Source organism: Labeo rohita, chromosome 12 (assembly GCF_022985175.1).
Source record: "Labeo rohita strain BAU-BD-2019 chromosome 12, IGBB_LRoh.1.0, whole genome shotgun sequence".
NCBI classification, from domain to species: Eukaryota; Metazoa; Chordata; class Actinopteri; order Cypriniformes; family Cyprinidae; genus Labeo; species Labeo rohita.
The window spans coordinates 2735581-2751848 of record NC_066880.1 but is presented as its reverse complement, the minus strand read 5'-3'; the positions used below and the strand labels follow the sequence as shown (position 1 = coordinate 2751848).

General features: G+C 34.6%; 2 protein-coding genes across 3 annotated transcripts in view; one reads left to right on the top strand and one right to left on the bottom strand.

The window, feature by feature from the left end:
• The window catches only part of LOC127174433 (disintegrin and metalloproteinase domain-containing protein 12), a 123516-nt gene extending 115100 nt beyond the window's left edge, over nucleotides 1-8416 (top strand). For both annotated transcript variants that reach the window (XM_051124870.1, XM_051124871.1), the window contains exons 22-23: nucleotides 3986-4143; nucleotides 4630-8416. In XM_051124870.1, coding sequence (XP_050980827.1) covers nucleotides 3986-4143; nucleotides 4630-4699 — 228 coding nt within the window. In that variant the 3' untranslated portion in view covers nucleotides 4700-8416. The remainder of the gene's footprint in view (nucleotides 1-3985; nucleotides 4144-4629) is intronic.
• On the bottom strand, nucleotides 8416-15397 carry fank1 (fibronectin type III and ankyrin repeat domains 1). Its single transcript, XM_051124879.1, has 11 exons — nucleotides 15302-15397; nucleotides 14908-15082; nucleotides 12247-12371; nucleotides 11450-11531; nucleotides 11261-11335; nucleotides 11121-11186; nucleotides 10870-11035; nucleotides 10655-10795; nucleotides 8859-8936; nucleotides 8557-8601; nucleotides 8416-8466 (listed from the first exon to the last, which is right to left on the bottom strand). The coding sequence occupies exons 1-11, from the start codon at nucleotides 15312-15314 to the stop codon at nucleotides 8434-8436; spliced, it is 999 nt and encodes a 332-aa protein (XP_050980836.1). The 5' UTR covers nucleotides 15315-15397; the 3' UTR covers nucleotides 8416-8433.
• Nucleotides 15398-16268: the final 871 nt, after the last annotated feature.

Here is a 16268-nt window from a genome sequence, read left to right as displayed (position 1 = left end):
TGTAGTATTTTATAATAGTTTTACAGTTTAATTTTGGAGTTGCAGTGGTGTGAACAGGCCTCTTTCATTAGAGCTCGGTGTCGTATTAAATCTCCAGTGTGTTCAGAGGTTCATGCAATCCAAAGAAAACGCAAGCTGAAGCTTCTGCCAGCCAATAAAAGACTGAGCGAGTCGATCAGAACGCAACGGAAAACTCAAGGTTTTGACATGGCTTAAAATAGTCTGCTTTAGACAGATTGACAAACTTGATCTCAAAATGCATTGTTATGAGTTACAAGTCAATGATTGCCTTATGTTTAATGAAATATGAAAATAAATAACTAATGCCTAAACCCACTTTTTACTCTCCTGACATAATATCTTTGAGGTATGTTCATTTTGGGGGTTTTCTGAGTGTTTATTGATATATGCAATTCATTTGATTAAATAATCAACATATCATTTAATTATTAATACATTTGCAGGCCTACAATAAACGTCTAGTACTTGAGTAATGTTCACATTTAACTACATTTAATTTCAGCAGTCTTTAGCATCTGTTGTCACAGTAATGAGGTTGGTAATTAACCTCGTGAGGACACTTCAACACATATTGAATAATAATCCTAATTGTTCTACCATTAGTAAAAAAAAACTCTCTAAACGAGGCTGACGACAAAAGACAGAAAATGTGCATTAAATAACAATGGCTAGAATGGAGATGTTTGGCTGAAGTTAATTACCAAAGGTCATCAGTCTCAGATGAGGTGCATTAACTGCAGTGTCTGTGGACAGGCCACCTGCCTGCCTGTTCTTTGATAAAACATAGCAATTTGTTGTTTTGTCCCATAAAAACCTGCTTGTAAAAGAAGAGTCTTTGTCTGTTTTATAAGACGCCCTGTGGAGAGTCGGATTGCAGAAAGAGGAAGGGAATGGAAAAGTGAAGATAAGCCCTCTCGAGAGAAAACAAGAGACAAAAAAACACTTTTTGGTTCATATTTAAACTAGGGGGTTGCTATGCAGTTGTTCAGTTTATAAGTAAGTGGTTGCTGGACGATTGTTAGTGTTCTGGGTGGTTGCAAGGTCGTAGCTAAGGTTGGCTGTTCGGGTCTTAGGTGGTTGATAGGATGTTGCTAGGTGGTTACTAGGGTGTTCTGGTTGGTTGTTAGGTGGTTTGTAGGGCATTGCTAGGGTGTTCTGGTGGTTCTGGATGGTTTCTGGGCTGTTAGGGTGTTCTGTGTGATTGCTAAAACACTGATAGGTGGTTGATAAAGGGGTTCTGGTTGGTTGTTAGGGTGTTAGGTAGTTGATAGGGTGTTCTGGTGGTTCTGGATGGTTTCTAGGCCATTGTTAGGGTGTTGCTAGAGTGTTCTGTATGATTGCTAGGGCACTGCTAGGTGCTTGATAAAGGGGTTATAGTTGGTTGTTAGGGTGTTAAGTGGTTGATAGGGTGTTGCTAGGTGGTTGCCAACATGTACTGGTTGGTTCTTAGGGTGTTGCTAGAGTGTTCTGCATGTTTGCTAGGGCACTGCTAGATGATTGATAAAGGGGTTTTGGTTGGTTGTTAGGGTGTTAGGTGGTTAATAGGGTGTTGCTAGGCGGTTACTAAGGTATTGTGGTTGGTTGCAAGGGTGTTAGGTGGTTGATAGAGGATTGCTAGGGTGTTCTGGATAGTTTCTAGGGAGTTGCTAGTGTATTCTATGTGATTGATATGGCATTGCTAGGTGGTAGTCAAGGTGTTTTGGTTGGTTGTTAGGGTGTTAGGTGGTTGATAGGGTGTTGCTAGGTGGTTGTTAAGGTGTTCTGGTTTGTAGTTAAGGTGTTAGATGGTTATAGGGTGTTCTGGATGGTTTCTAGGGCATTGTTAGGGTGTTGCTAGAGTGTTCTGCACAATTGCTAGGGCACTGCTATGCGGTTGCTAAGGTGTTCTGGTTGATTATTTGGGTGTTAGATGGTTCATAGGGTGTTCTGGTGGTTCTGGATAGTTTCTAGGGCATTGTTAAGGTGTTCCTAGAGTTATCTGTGTGATTGCTAGGACACTGGTGGCTGCAAAGGTGTTCTGGTTGGCTGATAGGGTGTTGCTAGAATGTTCTGTGTGATTGTTTGGGCACTTTCTAAATAAAAGTATACATTTTTTCATAAAAATATTGTTTGGACCCCAACATTTTGATTGATAGGTTACTGTTAAACTGAAACATATAAGATAAGTTGTTTGGTGTAAATTAATCCTTTGAATCAATAAGATATCAATGTGATCTCATAAGACACCAGCGGTCAGCAGTGCAATGAGATGATGAACAGAAGACCTGGAGTCTGAGAGGTGTCCACCGTGACCTCAGGCTGTTTCATTAGCTAGAAGAATCTGTGTGTGCCTGAGATCTGGCAGGTCATTCATTGCTGATTCAGCTCTTCAAAACTTTCCATCGGGGAAGCGTTAGCAAGGAGACACATGAGACTCCCTCCATGCAAGCTTTCTCAAAACCTTTTTATCAGCCTCAAAAACAAAGAGCCTCTGTCATCAGCAATCATGCAACGCTTGAGATATGAGCAGTTCAGAACAATTCAGCTCTACATTAAAATGTAAAGGACAGAGAGATGTAAGCTGTGAAATCATGTTTGGAACTCTGTGGAGATGAGAGAGAATGAGGACCAGATGGAGAGCAGGTAGCAGGTTATCATTACCTCATGGTCAGCGTGTAGATTTGGAACATATGAACGTGTCACATGACCCCTGGAGAGAGTCGCCATGGCAGCAGTGAAGCCACATACAGCACTAAACTCATGCAGCAAAGTTAGATTAGCTTGTACTGCCCTCTGGTGGACAAAGTAAAGGAACTACTATTTCTCAAGCGTTGACCAGTGACACAAAAATTAAAGGTCAATCAGTACATATGTTAAGCCCTGCATTTTTTTTCTTTCCATGGTATACAAAAGTATTTGGTTGTGCAAAGCTACAAAAATGTACTATAAATGTACACAGAAGAATGTGTTTTTGCTTTATAGATATAGATATCCATGAGACAGTTGATGAAATGCAGTAAGAGGACAGAGCTATAGAAATGAGCTTAGATTATTTGATGAGAAACATAATTTAATTTGACTGTATTGCAGACTTTAGTATCTTGGGAAGTTTGAAACTTTCAGATCTTCATCTGAAACTCACATGGGATCGACTGTTTTTTTTTAATATTATTTATCTATCATTACAATATTTATTATTATTTTGAACTATTTTTTCCTTTTTTATTATATTTTAAATATTTTATATTTTCAGTTATCATTTTCATCTTATGCAATTTTTTAAAATATAAAATAAATAAATTAAAAAATAAATAAACTAAATACATTCTCTTTTTATTTACCTCTATGGCATCTATTTATTTGTTTGTTTGTTTTTAAATGTTTCTAAATTTTATATATATATATATATATATATATATATATATATATATATATATATATATATATATATATATATATATATACTGTATATGCAAATAAACTCTTCATATATATATATGAGTTTATTTGAGGGAGAGAATATAATATATAATATTTTACATGTTTTAAATTTAGTACTTCTAAAACTAAGTAATTATATCATAAGTATTTTTGATTTGACTTCTTTTTCATAATATATTTTTATTTTATTTCAGCTTTAATTCAATTACTATTTTAATAGTTTTAGATAACAACACAGATTTTTCCATCTAAATATTTAGATTTATTTCAGATTTAGTTCAATTACTAAAGTTTTAGTTTTAGTTAATATCACAGATATTTTTACATTTATATTTTATTTTATTTTGTTTTAGCTTTTAATGAATGAAAACCATTTTTGATAGTTTCACTTAGCAATAACACCACTGATCTACTGGAGTCTTTTTCTCAGAAGAAACTTCTGAGAAGCAGGAGAATTCAGAACAGTTTCCAGTTGCTCTCCATGTAATCTCATCGCTGTGTGTTCCTCTTCATGTACTCAGTTCAGTTCTTCTTATTTTTCCAGGCGTTCGAGAAGCCCAGTGCACCCCAGAAGCCTCTTCCCGCAGACCCGCTTGGCCGAAACGTCCGGGTGATGCGGAACCCATCGGCTGTGCGACTTCCAGCTCCCATCCCGACCCCGGCCTGCCCAAGACCCGCTCCGCCTCACCCACAGCCCTGCAGGTACAAACACACCCATAACACCTGCTAACAAATGCCAAATCAATAAAGAAATAGTTCACCCAAAAATGAAAATGCACTGACCGTCAGGCCATCCACAATATAGATGAGTTTGTTTCTTCATCAGATTTGGAGAAATGTATAGCATTGCATCACTCGCTCACCAATGGATCCTCTGCAGCGAATGGGTGCCGTCAGAATGAGAGTCCAAACCGCTGCTTTTGTCTTCTCAAGATGTTAACAAATGGACTGGAGTGGTGTGGATTACTTGTGGATTATTGTGATGTTTTTATCAGCTGTTTGGACTCCCATTCTGACGGCACCCATTCACTGCAGAGGATCCATTGGTGATGCAAAGCTATACATTTCTCCGAATCTGATTAAGAAACAAACTCATCTACATTTTGGATGGCTTAAGGGTGACAAACATATTTTCATTTTTGGATGAACTATTCCTTTAAGGTGATTAACCTATTTTTGGACTTGCAGGCCTCCTCCTAAACAGCCGCCCACCCTGCCGAAGCCTCACTTCACAGCCGGAGTGAAGTTTAGCAGCTGAGAGCCGGACAGAAGGGATCTCGTCCCTGGAGACGCTCGCTTTTTGCACTATGAACCTCTGTGGGACACGTGGTGATGCGAGGGGTGACCTTTGACCCCCGCGGTGCTCTCCCTATTAACGGTGCTATGAGTCCAAGCTCAGGTACATGTCACGCGTTATTTATGTCGGTTATGAGCGTATTTATTTGAGCACAGTGCACTGTGGTTGACACTTTCTCAATCGTAGCAATCGGTGGTTCGCCCACGTTTACCTGATTGTCCTTTTTGTTGTTGTTGCTATTGTTGTTGTTTTGACATTTTTCGACTGTGTACCAGCAGATAAAGACGAGAAGTGTTATCTGTGAACATCAACCACGTCATGTGGATGCTAAACTGGATTGAAAACCAGATTTAAATGGAAACATGAATTGGGAGTTGATGGTTCTGTGATGTCATTTGGTATATGAAAAGGGCTTTTTAACAATTTCATATGATGTAATGGCCATTTTTATTGTGTATTTCAGACGTACATGATTAAACCCGAATTAGGATCGCAGTGATACTTAAGGGATGTTGAAGAACCTACGTCTCACAATAACATGTCCAGGTCACATTGTATCCCAAATTAAAGGAAACAAAATAATAAATACAGTTTTCCATAACAAAAAATTGGCATTTTATAGGCAAAATAATAGTTTTTTTTTTGTTTTGTTTTTTTTTTGTCATTTTTGTTTTTAATTCTAAGACAATTAGGCTTATTCCTTCCTCATTTTAATGACTCTAATGAATCTGAATATTTTTCTTATTTTTTAAATTCTAAATGATGATTCTCATTACTGATATAAAGTTTTTTGGGGTTTTTTTAGTATAAATAAAACAATTAATGAAAATCTAATGAGAATCATCATATATAATTAGAATTTAAAACAAAAAAAATTCAGGCATGTTATTTTTGTATGTAAAATGCCAAAAATAAGAACAAATACTATAAAAACATAAATATAACAATTAAAATTATATATATATAATGGGAGTTTTAGTGAAAAAAATTAATGTAATTTTATTGCTTAATTTTTGTCATGGAAATCTTAATGATAAAACTGAACTTTTTTCAGTCTCTAGATTTATTTTTGCAAATGAAACAAACAAACTAAAAAATATAAAAATCATCCAGACAATGAAATTGTCATTACTGTATTGCAGTAATGAGAAATTAGAAAATGTACTTAAAATATCACAATGCAAACAGGCTTCGATTTTTCTAATAAAAACATTATTTCTTACATCTTCCTTTTGATTTTGAGGTGAAATATGACCTGGACAGCTGAATAACGTTCTGAATTCACTTCATTTCACGTGTCTAAACAAGTCTTGATCCTAAATTTTTTGAGTTTTGCAACATTTGCAACAAATTACATGCACCAAATCCAGCTCTTGTTGATTTCAAATCTCGTAAAGAAGATAGACAGACACAGATGTTGTTGTGTTCCTGTGACCTGTCTGATGTTCAGATAGACGGTTCACTCAGGAGATCCCAGCTTTGAGAAGACTGGAAAGATCTGAGAGGCCCTGATTTCATGGTCATGCAGCCATATTTTTATAGATGTACTTTGAAATAGTTATTGTGGGGAAATGATTAAACAAATGACATGGATTTTCTTTCTTATCGACCCAACTAATGTTGCCACATGGAACATTATGAGTGGACTGCGGTTAATGAAAACAGACACATGAATCCTTCTCTAAATATTCCCATAATCCCTTTGGTCTCCCTCAAACACGCTGCGGTCAGTGGGTTTGCATCGCTGGCAAAGGTTCATGGGCGATTTGTCAGGGTAAATGAACACACTGCACTGAAATAATAGGATGTGCACAAAGCATTCAAAAATAGACGTTTAGCAGCAATTATGGTCATGAATTACTGTCAACAGGGTCAAAACACAAATTACAGCCTTTATATACAGTATAATGCATTATAAAAGTAGTTTTAATGCATTAATTATGTCTTGCAGTGCACCTTATTATATATGACCCTGGACCACAAAACCAGTCTTAAGTAGCATGGGTATATTTGTAATAATAGGCAAAAATACATTGTACATTTTTCTTTTATGCCAAAAATCATTAATTATGTAAAGACTATGTTCCATGAAGATATTTTGTAAATTTCCTACTCTAAATATATCAAAACTTAATTTTTGATTAGTAATATGCATTGCTAAGAACTTCATTTGAACAACTTTAAAGGCGATTTCCTCAATAGTTTTTGCACCCTCAGATTCCAGATTTTCAAATAGTTGTATCTCAGCCAAATATTGTCCAATCCTAACAAACCATACATCAATGAAAATCGTTATTCGGCTTCTACACAGTTTTATACATACAGATGATGTATAAATCTCAGTTTTAAAAAATTCTTGCGGTCCAGGGTCACATATGATCTCTTGAATAATTGCAACCGCTGTTATAATACATTATAGTACTTCTCTATTCATTCATAATGCATTTTAACAATTATTTATGCATTACAATGGACATTCTTTATAATGCATTATGCATAAAGGCTTTAAGTTTACCAAAATTGGCTTTGGTAAATAAACAGTTCTGTAACTTGACACTTTATGAGGAACTACAACAGAATATGACTAAACTGAATTGTAAAAATGATAGTCTGATGCACAATGATGGAAAATTTGTGAACGACTGTAAACAAAGACATGCAAACATCTTTCACAACAAATATACAGCACACACTACCATTTAAAAGTTCGGCGTTGATAAGATTTTTTGTGCACCAAGGCTGCATTTATTTGATAAAAAATACAGTAAAATCAGTAATATTCTGAAATATTATTACAATTTAAAATATGTGCTTTCTATCTGAATATATTTTAAAATGGAATTTATTTCTGTGATGCAATGCTGAATTTTCAGCATCATTACTCCAGTCTTCAGTGTCACATGATCCTTTCGAAATCATTCTAATATGCTGATTTGCAGCTCAAGAAACATTTCTGATTATTTTTAATGTTGAAAACATTTGTGCTGCTTCCTATTTTTGACTTTTTCAAGTGCTTACTGACCCCAAAGTTTTAAATGGTAGTATATTTTAATAAGAAATAACCCGAAATATACATAAATATGTGTAGTTGGCTAATTTCACTCCGTTTGCAGGTTGACGTTTGGCACTGAGACTAACAGGCCTTGATTTTATTCAAGACTGAGTCATCTTTATTATTTGTTGCCACTGAGCCATTTATGATCTCTCACGTGTGGGTCTTTTAGGCCTGTATTCTGACACCTTACGAGTGCCATTATATCTCAGTGTTTACATTGTAAATTCATCTTCATTCACTGTATTATCAAACATCACGAGTGTCCCGTTGCCTTTTTACAGTGTTAAACCACACAGTGCATTACAGTACGCACAGAGACTGTTCAGATCTAGACGCTGACTTGATGATACGGCGATCACGTGTCTCTAGGTTAACTGCCTCGCTTGTTTTATTCAGTTATCGTTTACTATTATTCACTTTAAATCACGCTGTATCAGTAAATTTGCTCATGTAACGTTCTTTTTCTTCGTATTTTCTTCAGTGTCACGGGTGTAAACTGCTTTTTTATGATAATTCTTTGATTAATCAAAAATGTGAAATAAGATACTGTACGTTGATGTCTGCAGCACACAAATAATGGTCGGCATAAAGGGCAGCGCTAGTAAAGTTGTTTATTAAACTGATGTGTGGTTTGTCTCATTTAGTCCTTATTCATCAACAGACTAATGATATTCTGAAAGAAAAGATGAAGAAATCAGTGATCAGTGATCTAAACACTTACAAGTCCTGAGGTGGCGTTTTATCAAGAAGAAAGGTGTTTTACCTTCCTTTCAAATGCGCGTGCCATTTCCACAGCGCTAACACCAGACTGAAACACAGAGAAAGAAAGAGGAAATATCCTAAATAAGATGTTTTTATTGCAAATTATTTCTCCCAGATAAAAATACCAATAAATGAAGAGCAAATGGAAACTTTAAAATGAGATCTTCTCTTAAACGTGAGATAGCTGAGGTCTTTCTTAGGAGAAACATCTCAAAGCAAGAAGCTAAGCTAACGTCTAAGATGTCTAAATTGCTCTCCATTTGATCTGACTGCTGTCTGGTTTCACTTATAGGTGGTTCTGACCTGGTTCTGAATGTTTGGATCAGCTCCATTCTCCAGCAGAACTTTAACTAGATGCTCGTAATTATTCAGCACAGCCACCTGCAAGATAAACACATTTACACTCATCACATCCTTAAAATGAATGACCTTAATCATTATATACACAACACAAACATATATGTTTATCGCTCACATTAAAGCATATACAGGTAACTTCAAATATAATATTACAATTTTTATATGCTAATTAAAAAATAACTTGAGGAGAAACCAGGGCTAGTTATCATATGGACTGTTTAACTATCTAGAATTTTACTGCTTATAGTATTAACAGCATTATTTATATACTGTTACAATATTGTTTCATATTTTGAATCAGCTTTTAAGTTTTAGTAATTTTATGTGCTTTTGGCATTTTTTTACCTAATTTATTTATTTATTTATTTATTTTTATATTTCTGTTTCACTTTAATTCAATCTTAATTATGTAATTTAGTGATTTTATGTGCTTTTGGCATTTTTTACCTAATTTATTTATTTATTTATTTTTAAATTTCTGTTTTACTTTAATTCATTCGTAATTATGTAATTAAGTAATTTTAGTTCTTTTATTTATTTCAGATTTTTGCCAAGGCAACAATTTTAATTTTTTAACTGAAAAATGTCTAATAACACTTAACTAAAATCTAAGTTTAAGTTTTTTCTTCATCTAAGTCAAGTTTAGATGAAGTTTTTAAATTCAGATTTTATTTTGTTTCAGCTTTATTTTTTTAAATTTCTTTCTTTTCTAATTATTTCTTTTTTAATTTCTTTTTCTTTTTTAATTATTTAAGTTTTAGTTTTTATTATTATTAGTTAATAACATCACTGATAATTATATGCAAAAAATGCAATTATCCAAAAAATGTTTTTTTTTACTTTATTATTTTAGATATTTAGATTATTTAGATATTAACAGCAGATTTTTTTTTTTCTGGGCAATAACGGTGAAAATGTTTATATATGATGAGCTATATATAGTCAAATATATAGTCAAAAGTTTACACTTGCAGAATCTGCAAAATGTCAATTATTTTACCAAAATAAGATGGATCATGCAAAATGCATGTTATTTTTTATTTAGTACTGACCTGAAGATAATATAATCTGGAAGAGAAAATAATAGTTCAATTTATAAAAATGACCCTGTTCAAAAGTTTACATACCCTTGATTCTTAATACTGTATTGTTACCTGAATGATCCACAGCTGTGTGTGTGTGTGTTTTTTTTTTGTTGTTGTTGTTGTTGTTGTTGTTTAGTAATAGTTGTTCATGAGTCCCTTGTTTGTCCTGAACAGTTAAACTGCCTGCTTTTCTTCAGAAAAAAATGTTCAGGTCCCACAAATTCTTTGGTTTTTAAGCATTTTTGTGTATTTGAACCCTTTCCAACAATGACTATATGATTTTGAGATCCATCTTTTCACACTGAGGACAACTGAGAGACTCATATGCAACTTAGACAGAAGGTTCAAACACTCACTGACACTCCAGAAGGAAAAACGATGCATTAAGAGCCGGGGGGTGAAAACTTTTGAACAGAATGAAGATGTGTAACATTTTTCTTATTTTGCCTAAATATCATATTTTTTTCATTTAGTATTGCCCTTCGAAAACTACAGAAGATTCCCAGAAGATAAAATACGTTAAATTTAGCCTGATCTTCAAATTTCAAAAGTTTTCACCCCCCGGCTGTAAATGCATCATGTTTCCTTCTGAAGCATTCTGTATTTAGTTGTTTACTACATGCTGAGATATTACAGTAGAGCTTCAGTTCTGACCATTAGTGGTGTTTTCCCATCTCTGTCCTGTACATTGACATCAGCTCCAGCTTTGATTAACAGTGAAGCTGCAGCCGTGTCTCCAGTTAAAACCGATATGCTCATAAGGGGCGTCCAGGAGGTGCCGTCCAGCACATCGACCTGAAACATTATGAGGTGTAAATCAAGTACAACTGAAAACAAACACTGATTTCTTATGTTATTGGTCCTCTCACCTCACATCCGTCCTTTATGAGGTACTGCACAACAGGCAGGTGTCCTCCAGCTGCGGCCCAGTGCAGAGCACAGCAGCCCGATCGGTCCCGAGAGCTCCAGGACGCCCCGCAGCTGCGTAGGAACTTCACCGTGTCCAGGTGCCCGTGGAAACACGCGAGCATCAGGCTGATTCACCACACACACACACCCCAATATGTTCATACCATAAGAAATACATTTAAGGGCAGATGGCACTGAAAGAAATGCTTACCTGTCTTTGCCACTGCTGTTTTTTTTGTTCACATCTGCACCATAATCCAGCAAAATCTGAACTCCACTAAAACACAAAACACCATGATAGATAGATAGATAGATAGATGTATAGATGGATAGATAGATAGTGATTGTTACCTAGTAAAACCCTTCATTGCCGCCATCATTAGAGGAGTAAAGTCCAGCTTGTCAGGAACATCCACTGTAACTTTTCTAACAAAACACATTCTCATTTCTATCTGGTTTAACTTTATGTCCTAAAATAACTTAAACTAGAATAAAAATTAATTAAACAAACTATATAGAATGAGTCTGAATGAGTCTCACATCGACTGCAGCACACGACAGAGCTCCAGCTCATCACTCCTGAGGACGGCGTTGTGAAGATTCCTCCCGTTCAGAGGCTCCTCTGAGGAAAACACAGTCATACACACACCTTTATGTAATTGATTTACATTTAATAACATTTATTTTCCAACTGAGAGAGTCTGCAAACATCCCCAAAGGAGGTTTGTCAGATTTAGTTACCTTTCAAGGACAATTTTGTACCTGAACTATACACAGAGAGACTGTATTTACCGCAAAACAGGTGTATTAATAAAACTAAACGCATTAAAAAAAAAGTTACTTGAAATAAATGGGAGCTTAAGTAAAATATAACATATTAAAATAAAACATTAAAAAGAAAAAAAACAGAATGTCTCATTTTCATTTAGCAAGTTGTAGTACAAAAACATCTAAAACCAAATAAAACAAAAATAATAAATACTATATTACAAAACTAACAAAAACAAAATTACAAAACCTTCAATTAAAATTAAAGTGAAAACAAAACATACAAAAATGAAATCATATTCAAAATATTAACAAAATAGTATATCAGTGATACTAAATATCAAAATGAGTATATAAAGCCACTGACTTTTAAACTTAATTACCTTACCCATAATGTTTACTAGGATTAAAATAATAAACGTATTTACACTAATATATTTCTAACAGAAAGTTTGTATTCATAGCTGTGCAGCAAAAATCTTTGAATTCTCATAAAATATCATACAAGAACTAAGGGAATGCGTTTAAGTCACGTATTGTCTGTCGTTTGCCATGTTTTGTGTCCTTACTTTCTGTAGAAGCAGAGACTGATGGGTAATAGTGCTGCTGACCAGACGGCCACGTGACCTTCAGTCTGAATGTGTAGGTGGTCTTTGGTTCTAGATTCTCCACCGTGAACCGTGTGGTGTACCCCCTAAACACACCATAAACATCCAGAAAATACAGTCAGGTTTTAATAATGAACCAAGACATGTTGCATTATCTGTAGCATTTACATATATATTTTTAGAAGACGAAATATGCATTTAAAAGTCCTGGGGCGCATCCATTTGTTATCCGAATGTGCGCAATTTCCGGTGTATATCGCTTTCATTTATTTTATCTGTACAAAAACAGTCCGTTATGTTGTTTGATATTGCAAATATCAAAAAAAAAAACTGATCTACTATTTAAGATTATTATTATTATTATTATTCTGAGCCAAATTTCGGTTTCTACCTCCTCCTAGAGCTTTCAAGCTAGAACCACCAAACTCGGTCCAGACCTTCAGACTGGTCTGACTCGGTGTGCTGTATCTTTTCTAACTGATCCGGCTTACGGTTTTCATAAACCAGACTTTCAAAACCACCAAAAATCCCATAGACTTACATTGACAGAATGTTCAAATGAGCAACACTATTCAAACTCCCAGAATCCCTTGAGGCTCAATCAAGCTTCCCTTCTATGTACTATTTCTAATCCATTTAAGCTTCCACTCTAATATTTCTAATATTTCTAATCTGTCTAGCTATCTAAATCATGCTAGCAACATGCTAGTAATTTGCTAATCATGCTAACAAAATTCTAGTAACATGCTAATCATGCCAGCAACATGCTAATAACTTGCTAATCATGATAGAAACATGCTAGCAACGTGCTACTAACATGCTAATCATGCAAACAACATGCTAATTATGTTAGAAACATGCTAACAAAATGCTAGTAACATGCTAATCATGTTATAAACATGCTAACAACATGCTAATCAGCTTGCAGCATGCTAGTAACTTGCTAATCATGTTAGCAACATGCTAGTAACATGCTAATCATGCTAGCAACATGCTAATAACTTGCTAATCATGATAGAAACATGCTAGCGACATGCTAGTAACATGCTAATCATGCAAACAATGCTAATTATGATAGAAACATGCTAACAAAATGCTAGTAACATGCTAATCATGTTAGAAACATGCTAACAACATGCTAATCAGCTTGCAGCATGCTAGTAACTTGCTAATCATGTTAACAACATGTTAGTAATATGCTAATCATGCTAGCAACATGCTAGTAACATGCTAATCATGATAGAAAAATGTTAACAACGTGCTAGTAACATGCTAATCATGCTAACAACATGCTAGTAACTTGGTAATCATGCTAGCAACGTGCTAGTTACATGCTAATCATACTAGAAACATGCTAACAACATGGTAGTAACGTGCTAATCATGCAAGCAACATGCAAGTTACATGCTAATCATACAAGAAACATGCTAACAACATGTTAGTAACTTGCTAATCATATTGGAAACATGCTAGCAACATGCTAGTAACATGCTAATCATGCTAACATCATGCTAATAACTTGATAATTATGCCAGAAACATGTTAGCAACTTGTTAATCATGCCAGAAACATGCTAGCGACATGCTAATCATGCTAGAAACATGCTAGCAACTTTGGTAATCATGCTAGAAACATGTTAACAACAAGCTAGTAACATGTTAGCCATGTTAGAAACATGCTAGTAACACGCTAATCATGTGCGAAACATGCTATCTACATGCTAATCAGGCTAATCATGCTAACAACATGCTAGTAACTTGGTAATCATGCTAGCAACGTGCTAGTTACATGCTAATCATACTAGAAACATGCTAACAACATGTTAGTAACGTGCTAATCATGCAAACAACATGCTAGTTACATGTTAATCATACGCGAAACACGCTAACAACATGTTAGTAACTTGCTAATCATATTAGAAACATGCTAGTAACATGCTAATCATGCTAATAACTTGCTAATCATGCCAGAAACATGTTAGCAACTTGTTTATCATGCCAGAAACATGCTAACGACATACTAATCATGCTAGAAACATGCTAGCAACTTTGCTAATCATGCTAGAAACATGTTAACAACATGCTAGTAACATGCTAATCATGCTAATAACTTGCTAATCATGCCAGAAACATGTTAGCAACTTGTTAATCATGCCAGAAACATGCTAGCAACTTTGCTAATCATGCTAGAAACATGTTAACAACAAGCTAGTAACATGTTAGCCATGTTAGAAACATGCTAGTAACATGCTAATCATGTGCGAAACATGCTATCAACATGCTAATCATGCTGACAACATTCTAGTAACTTGCAAATTATGATAACAACATGCTAATCATGCTAACAACATTGTAATCAGCCTATAAAAATATAAGCAATAGGCTAATCATGCTAAAACATGTTAACAACATGTTAAATCATGTAAGCAATGTGTTAAATCATGCTAGCTGCTTCCATACTATTACAACTGCTTCAAACTTTCAGGCTTAATGAGGCTAATGAATCTGAAATCCCGCACGTTCAAGGAAAACACCATACTTCCGCGTTGCAAAATTATGTAGATATTGTACAAAAACATTAGCTAATGGTTATAAATAGTTCTGTTATGAGTGCAGAATTCACTTATGTATCTCTTTATATGTTTGTTTTTTGTTGTTCTTCTGTTCCAAGATGAAGCAGGTCCAGTTTTCCGGTGGGTCGGTCCAGGTCGTACCGTGTTCTCGTGTCCAGGTGAGCTCAATACTGTGATGACTCACCTGTCCTACAGTCAGAACACCGGACCGCTGCCGCTCACCTGCTGGACAGGACGGGCAGAGGAACATGAACATGAGCCTGCAACAATTTACCACTAGATGACACCAAAAATACAAACATGACTAATACAATGTAGAGTTACAGATGCTTTAAACTGTTTCTGTTCTGTTTACTGTAGATTATTCTGTTTAAGGTGTTATAAAGCTGTCTAAACACCTATCTATTATAAAACTACAAATTAAATATCTAAATATGTTATTACCTGCATGGTCCATTGTCAATATAAAACCTAAAATTCAATAAAAAAATCGATCCAACTGAATTCTCAATGTTTTTATAGGTGGAATCACTATTGTTGCTATAGCAACAGCTATAAAGTTGGCTTGACGTTGGACTTTGGATATTCGCAAAATTAGGGACCGTCTCTAAAGTTACATACGACATTAGTATACACTTTTCTAACTTCAATAGCATTTACAGCGAATGACTTACAGTCACACAACCAACTATAAAATGTTCATGTAGGTGTCAAGTATAATGCACACCTTTTACATTTTTGATATCTATTAAAATGAACTGTAAATCATGTGTTAAAAATGCTATTTTTCACTACCGAATGGGCTAAAAAGCAACATTTTCCATAATTTATTTTAATAAATATCAAAAAATGTAAAAGGTGTGCATCATACTTGACACCTACATGAACATTTTATAGTTGTTTTTGTGACTGTAAGTCATTTTACTCAAATGCTATTGAGCTTTACATTATGGAAAATGTTGCTTTTGAACCTGTTCTGTAGTGAAAAATAGCATTTTTAACCTATGATTTACAGTTTATTTTAATAAATATCAAAAATATAAAAGGTGTGCATCATACTTGACACCTACATGAACATTTTATAGTTGTTTTTGTGACTGTAAGTCATTTTACTCAAATGCTATTGAGCTTTAAATTATGGAAAATGTTGCTTTTAAACCTATTCGGTAGTGAAAAATAGCATTTTTAACCTATGATTTACAGTTTATTTTAATAAATATCAAAAATGTAAAAGGTGTGCATTATAGTTGACACCATGAACATTTTATAGTTGGTTGTGTGACTGTAAGTCATTCGCTGTAAATGCTATTGAAGTGTATATTAATGTCGTATGTACCTTTAGAGACGGTCCCTAAATTTGCGAATATCCAACGTCCAACGTCAAGCCAACTTTATGCCAGTTTTTAACTGA

What these genes read in the sequence shown, in the direction of transcription:
- fank1 (XM_051124879.1), bottom strand. An exon ending in AACAGCAGTGGCAAAGACAG is followed by an intron (nt 11,036 to 11,120) that starts GTAAGCATTTCT and finishes GTGGTGAATCAG; the next exon opens with CCTGATGCTCGCGTGTTTCC. An exon ending in ATGGGAAAACACCACTAATG is followed by an intron (nt 8,937 to 10,654) that starts GTCAGAACTGAA and finishes TTTATCTTGCAG; the next exon opens with GTGGCTGTGCTGAATAATTA.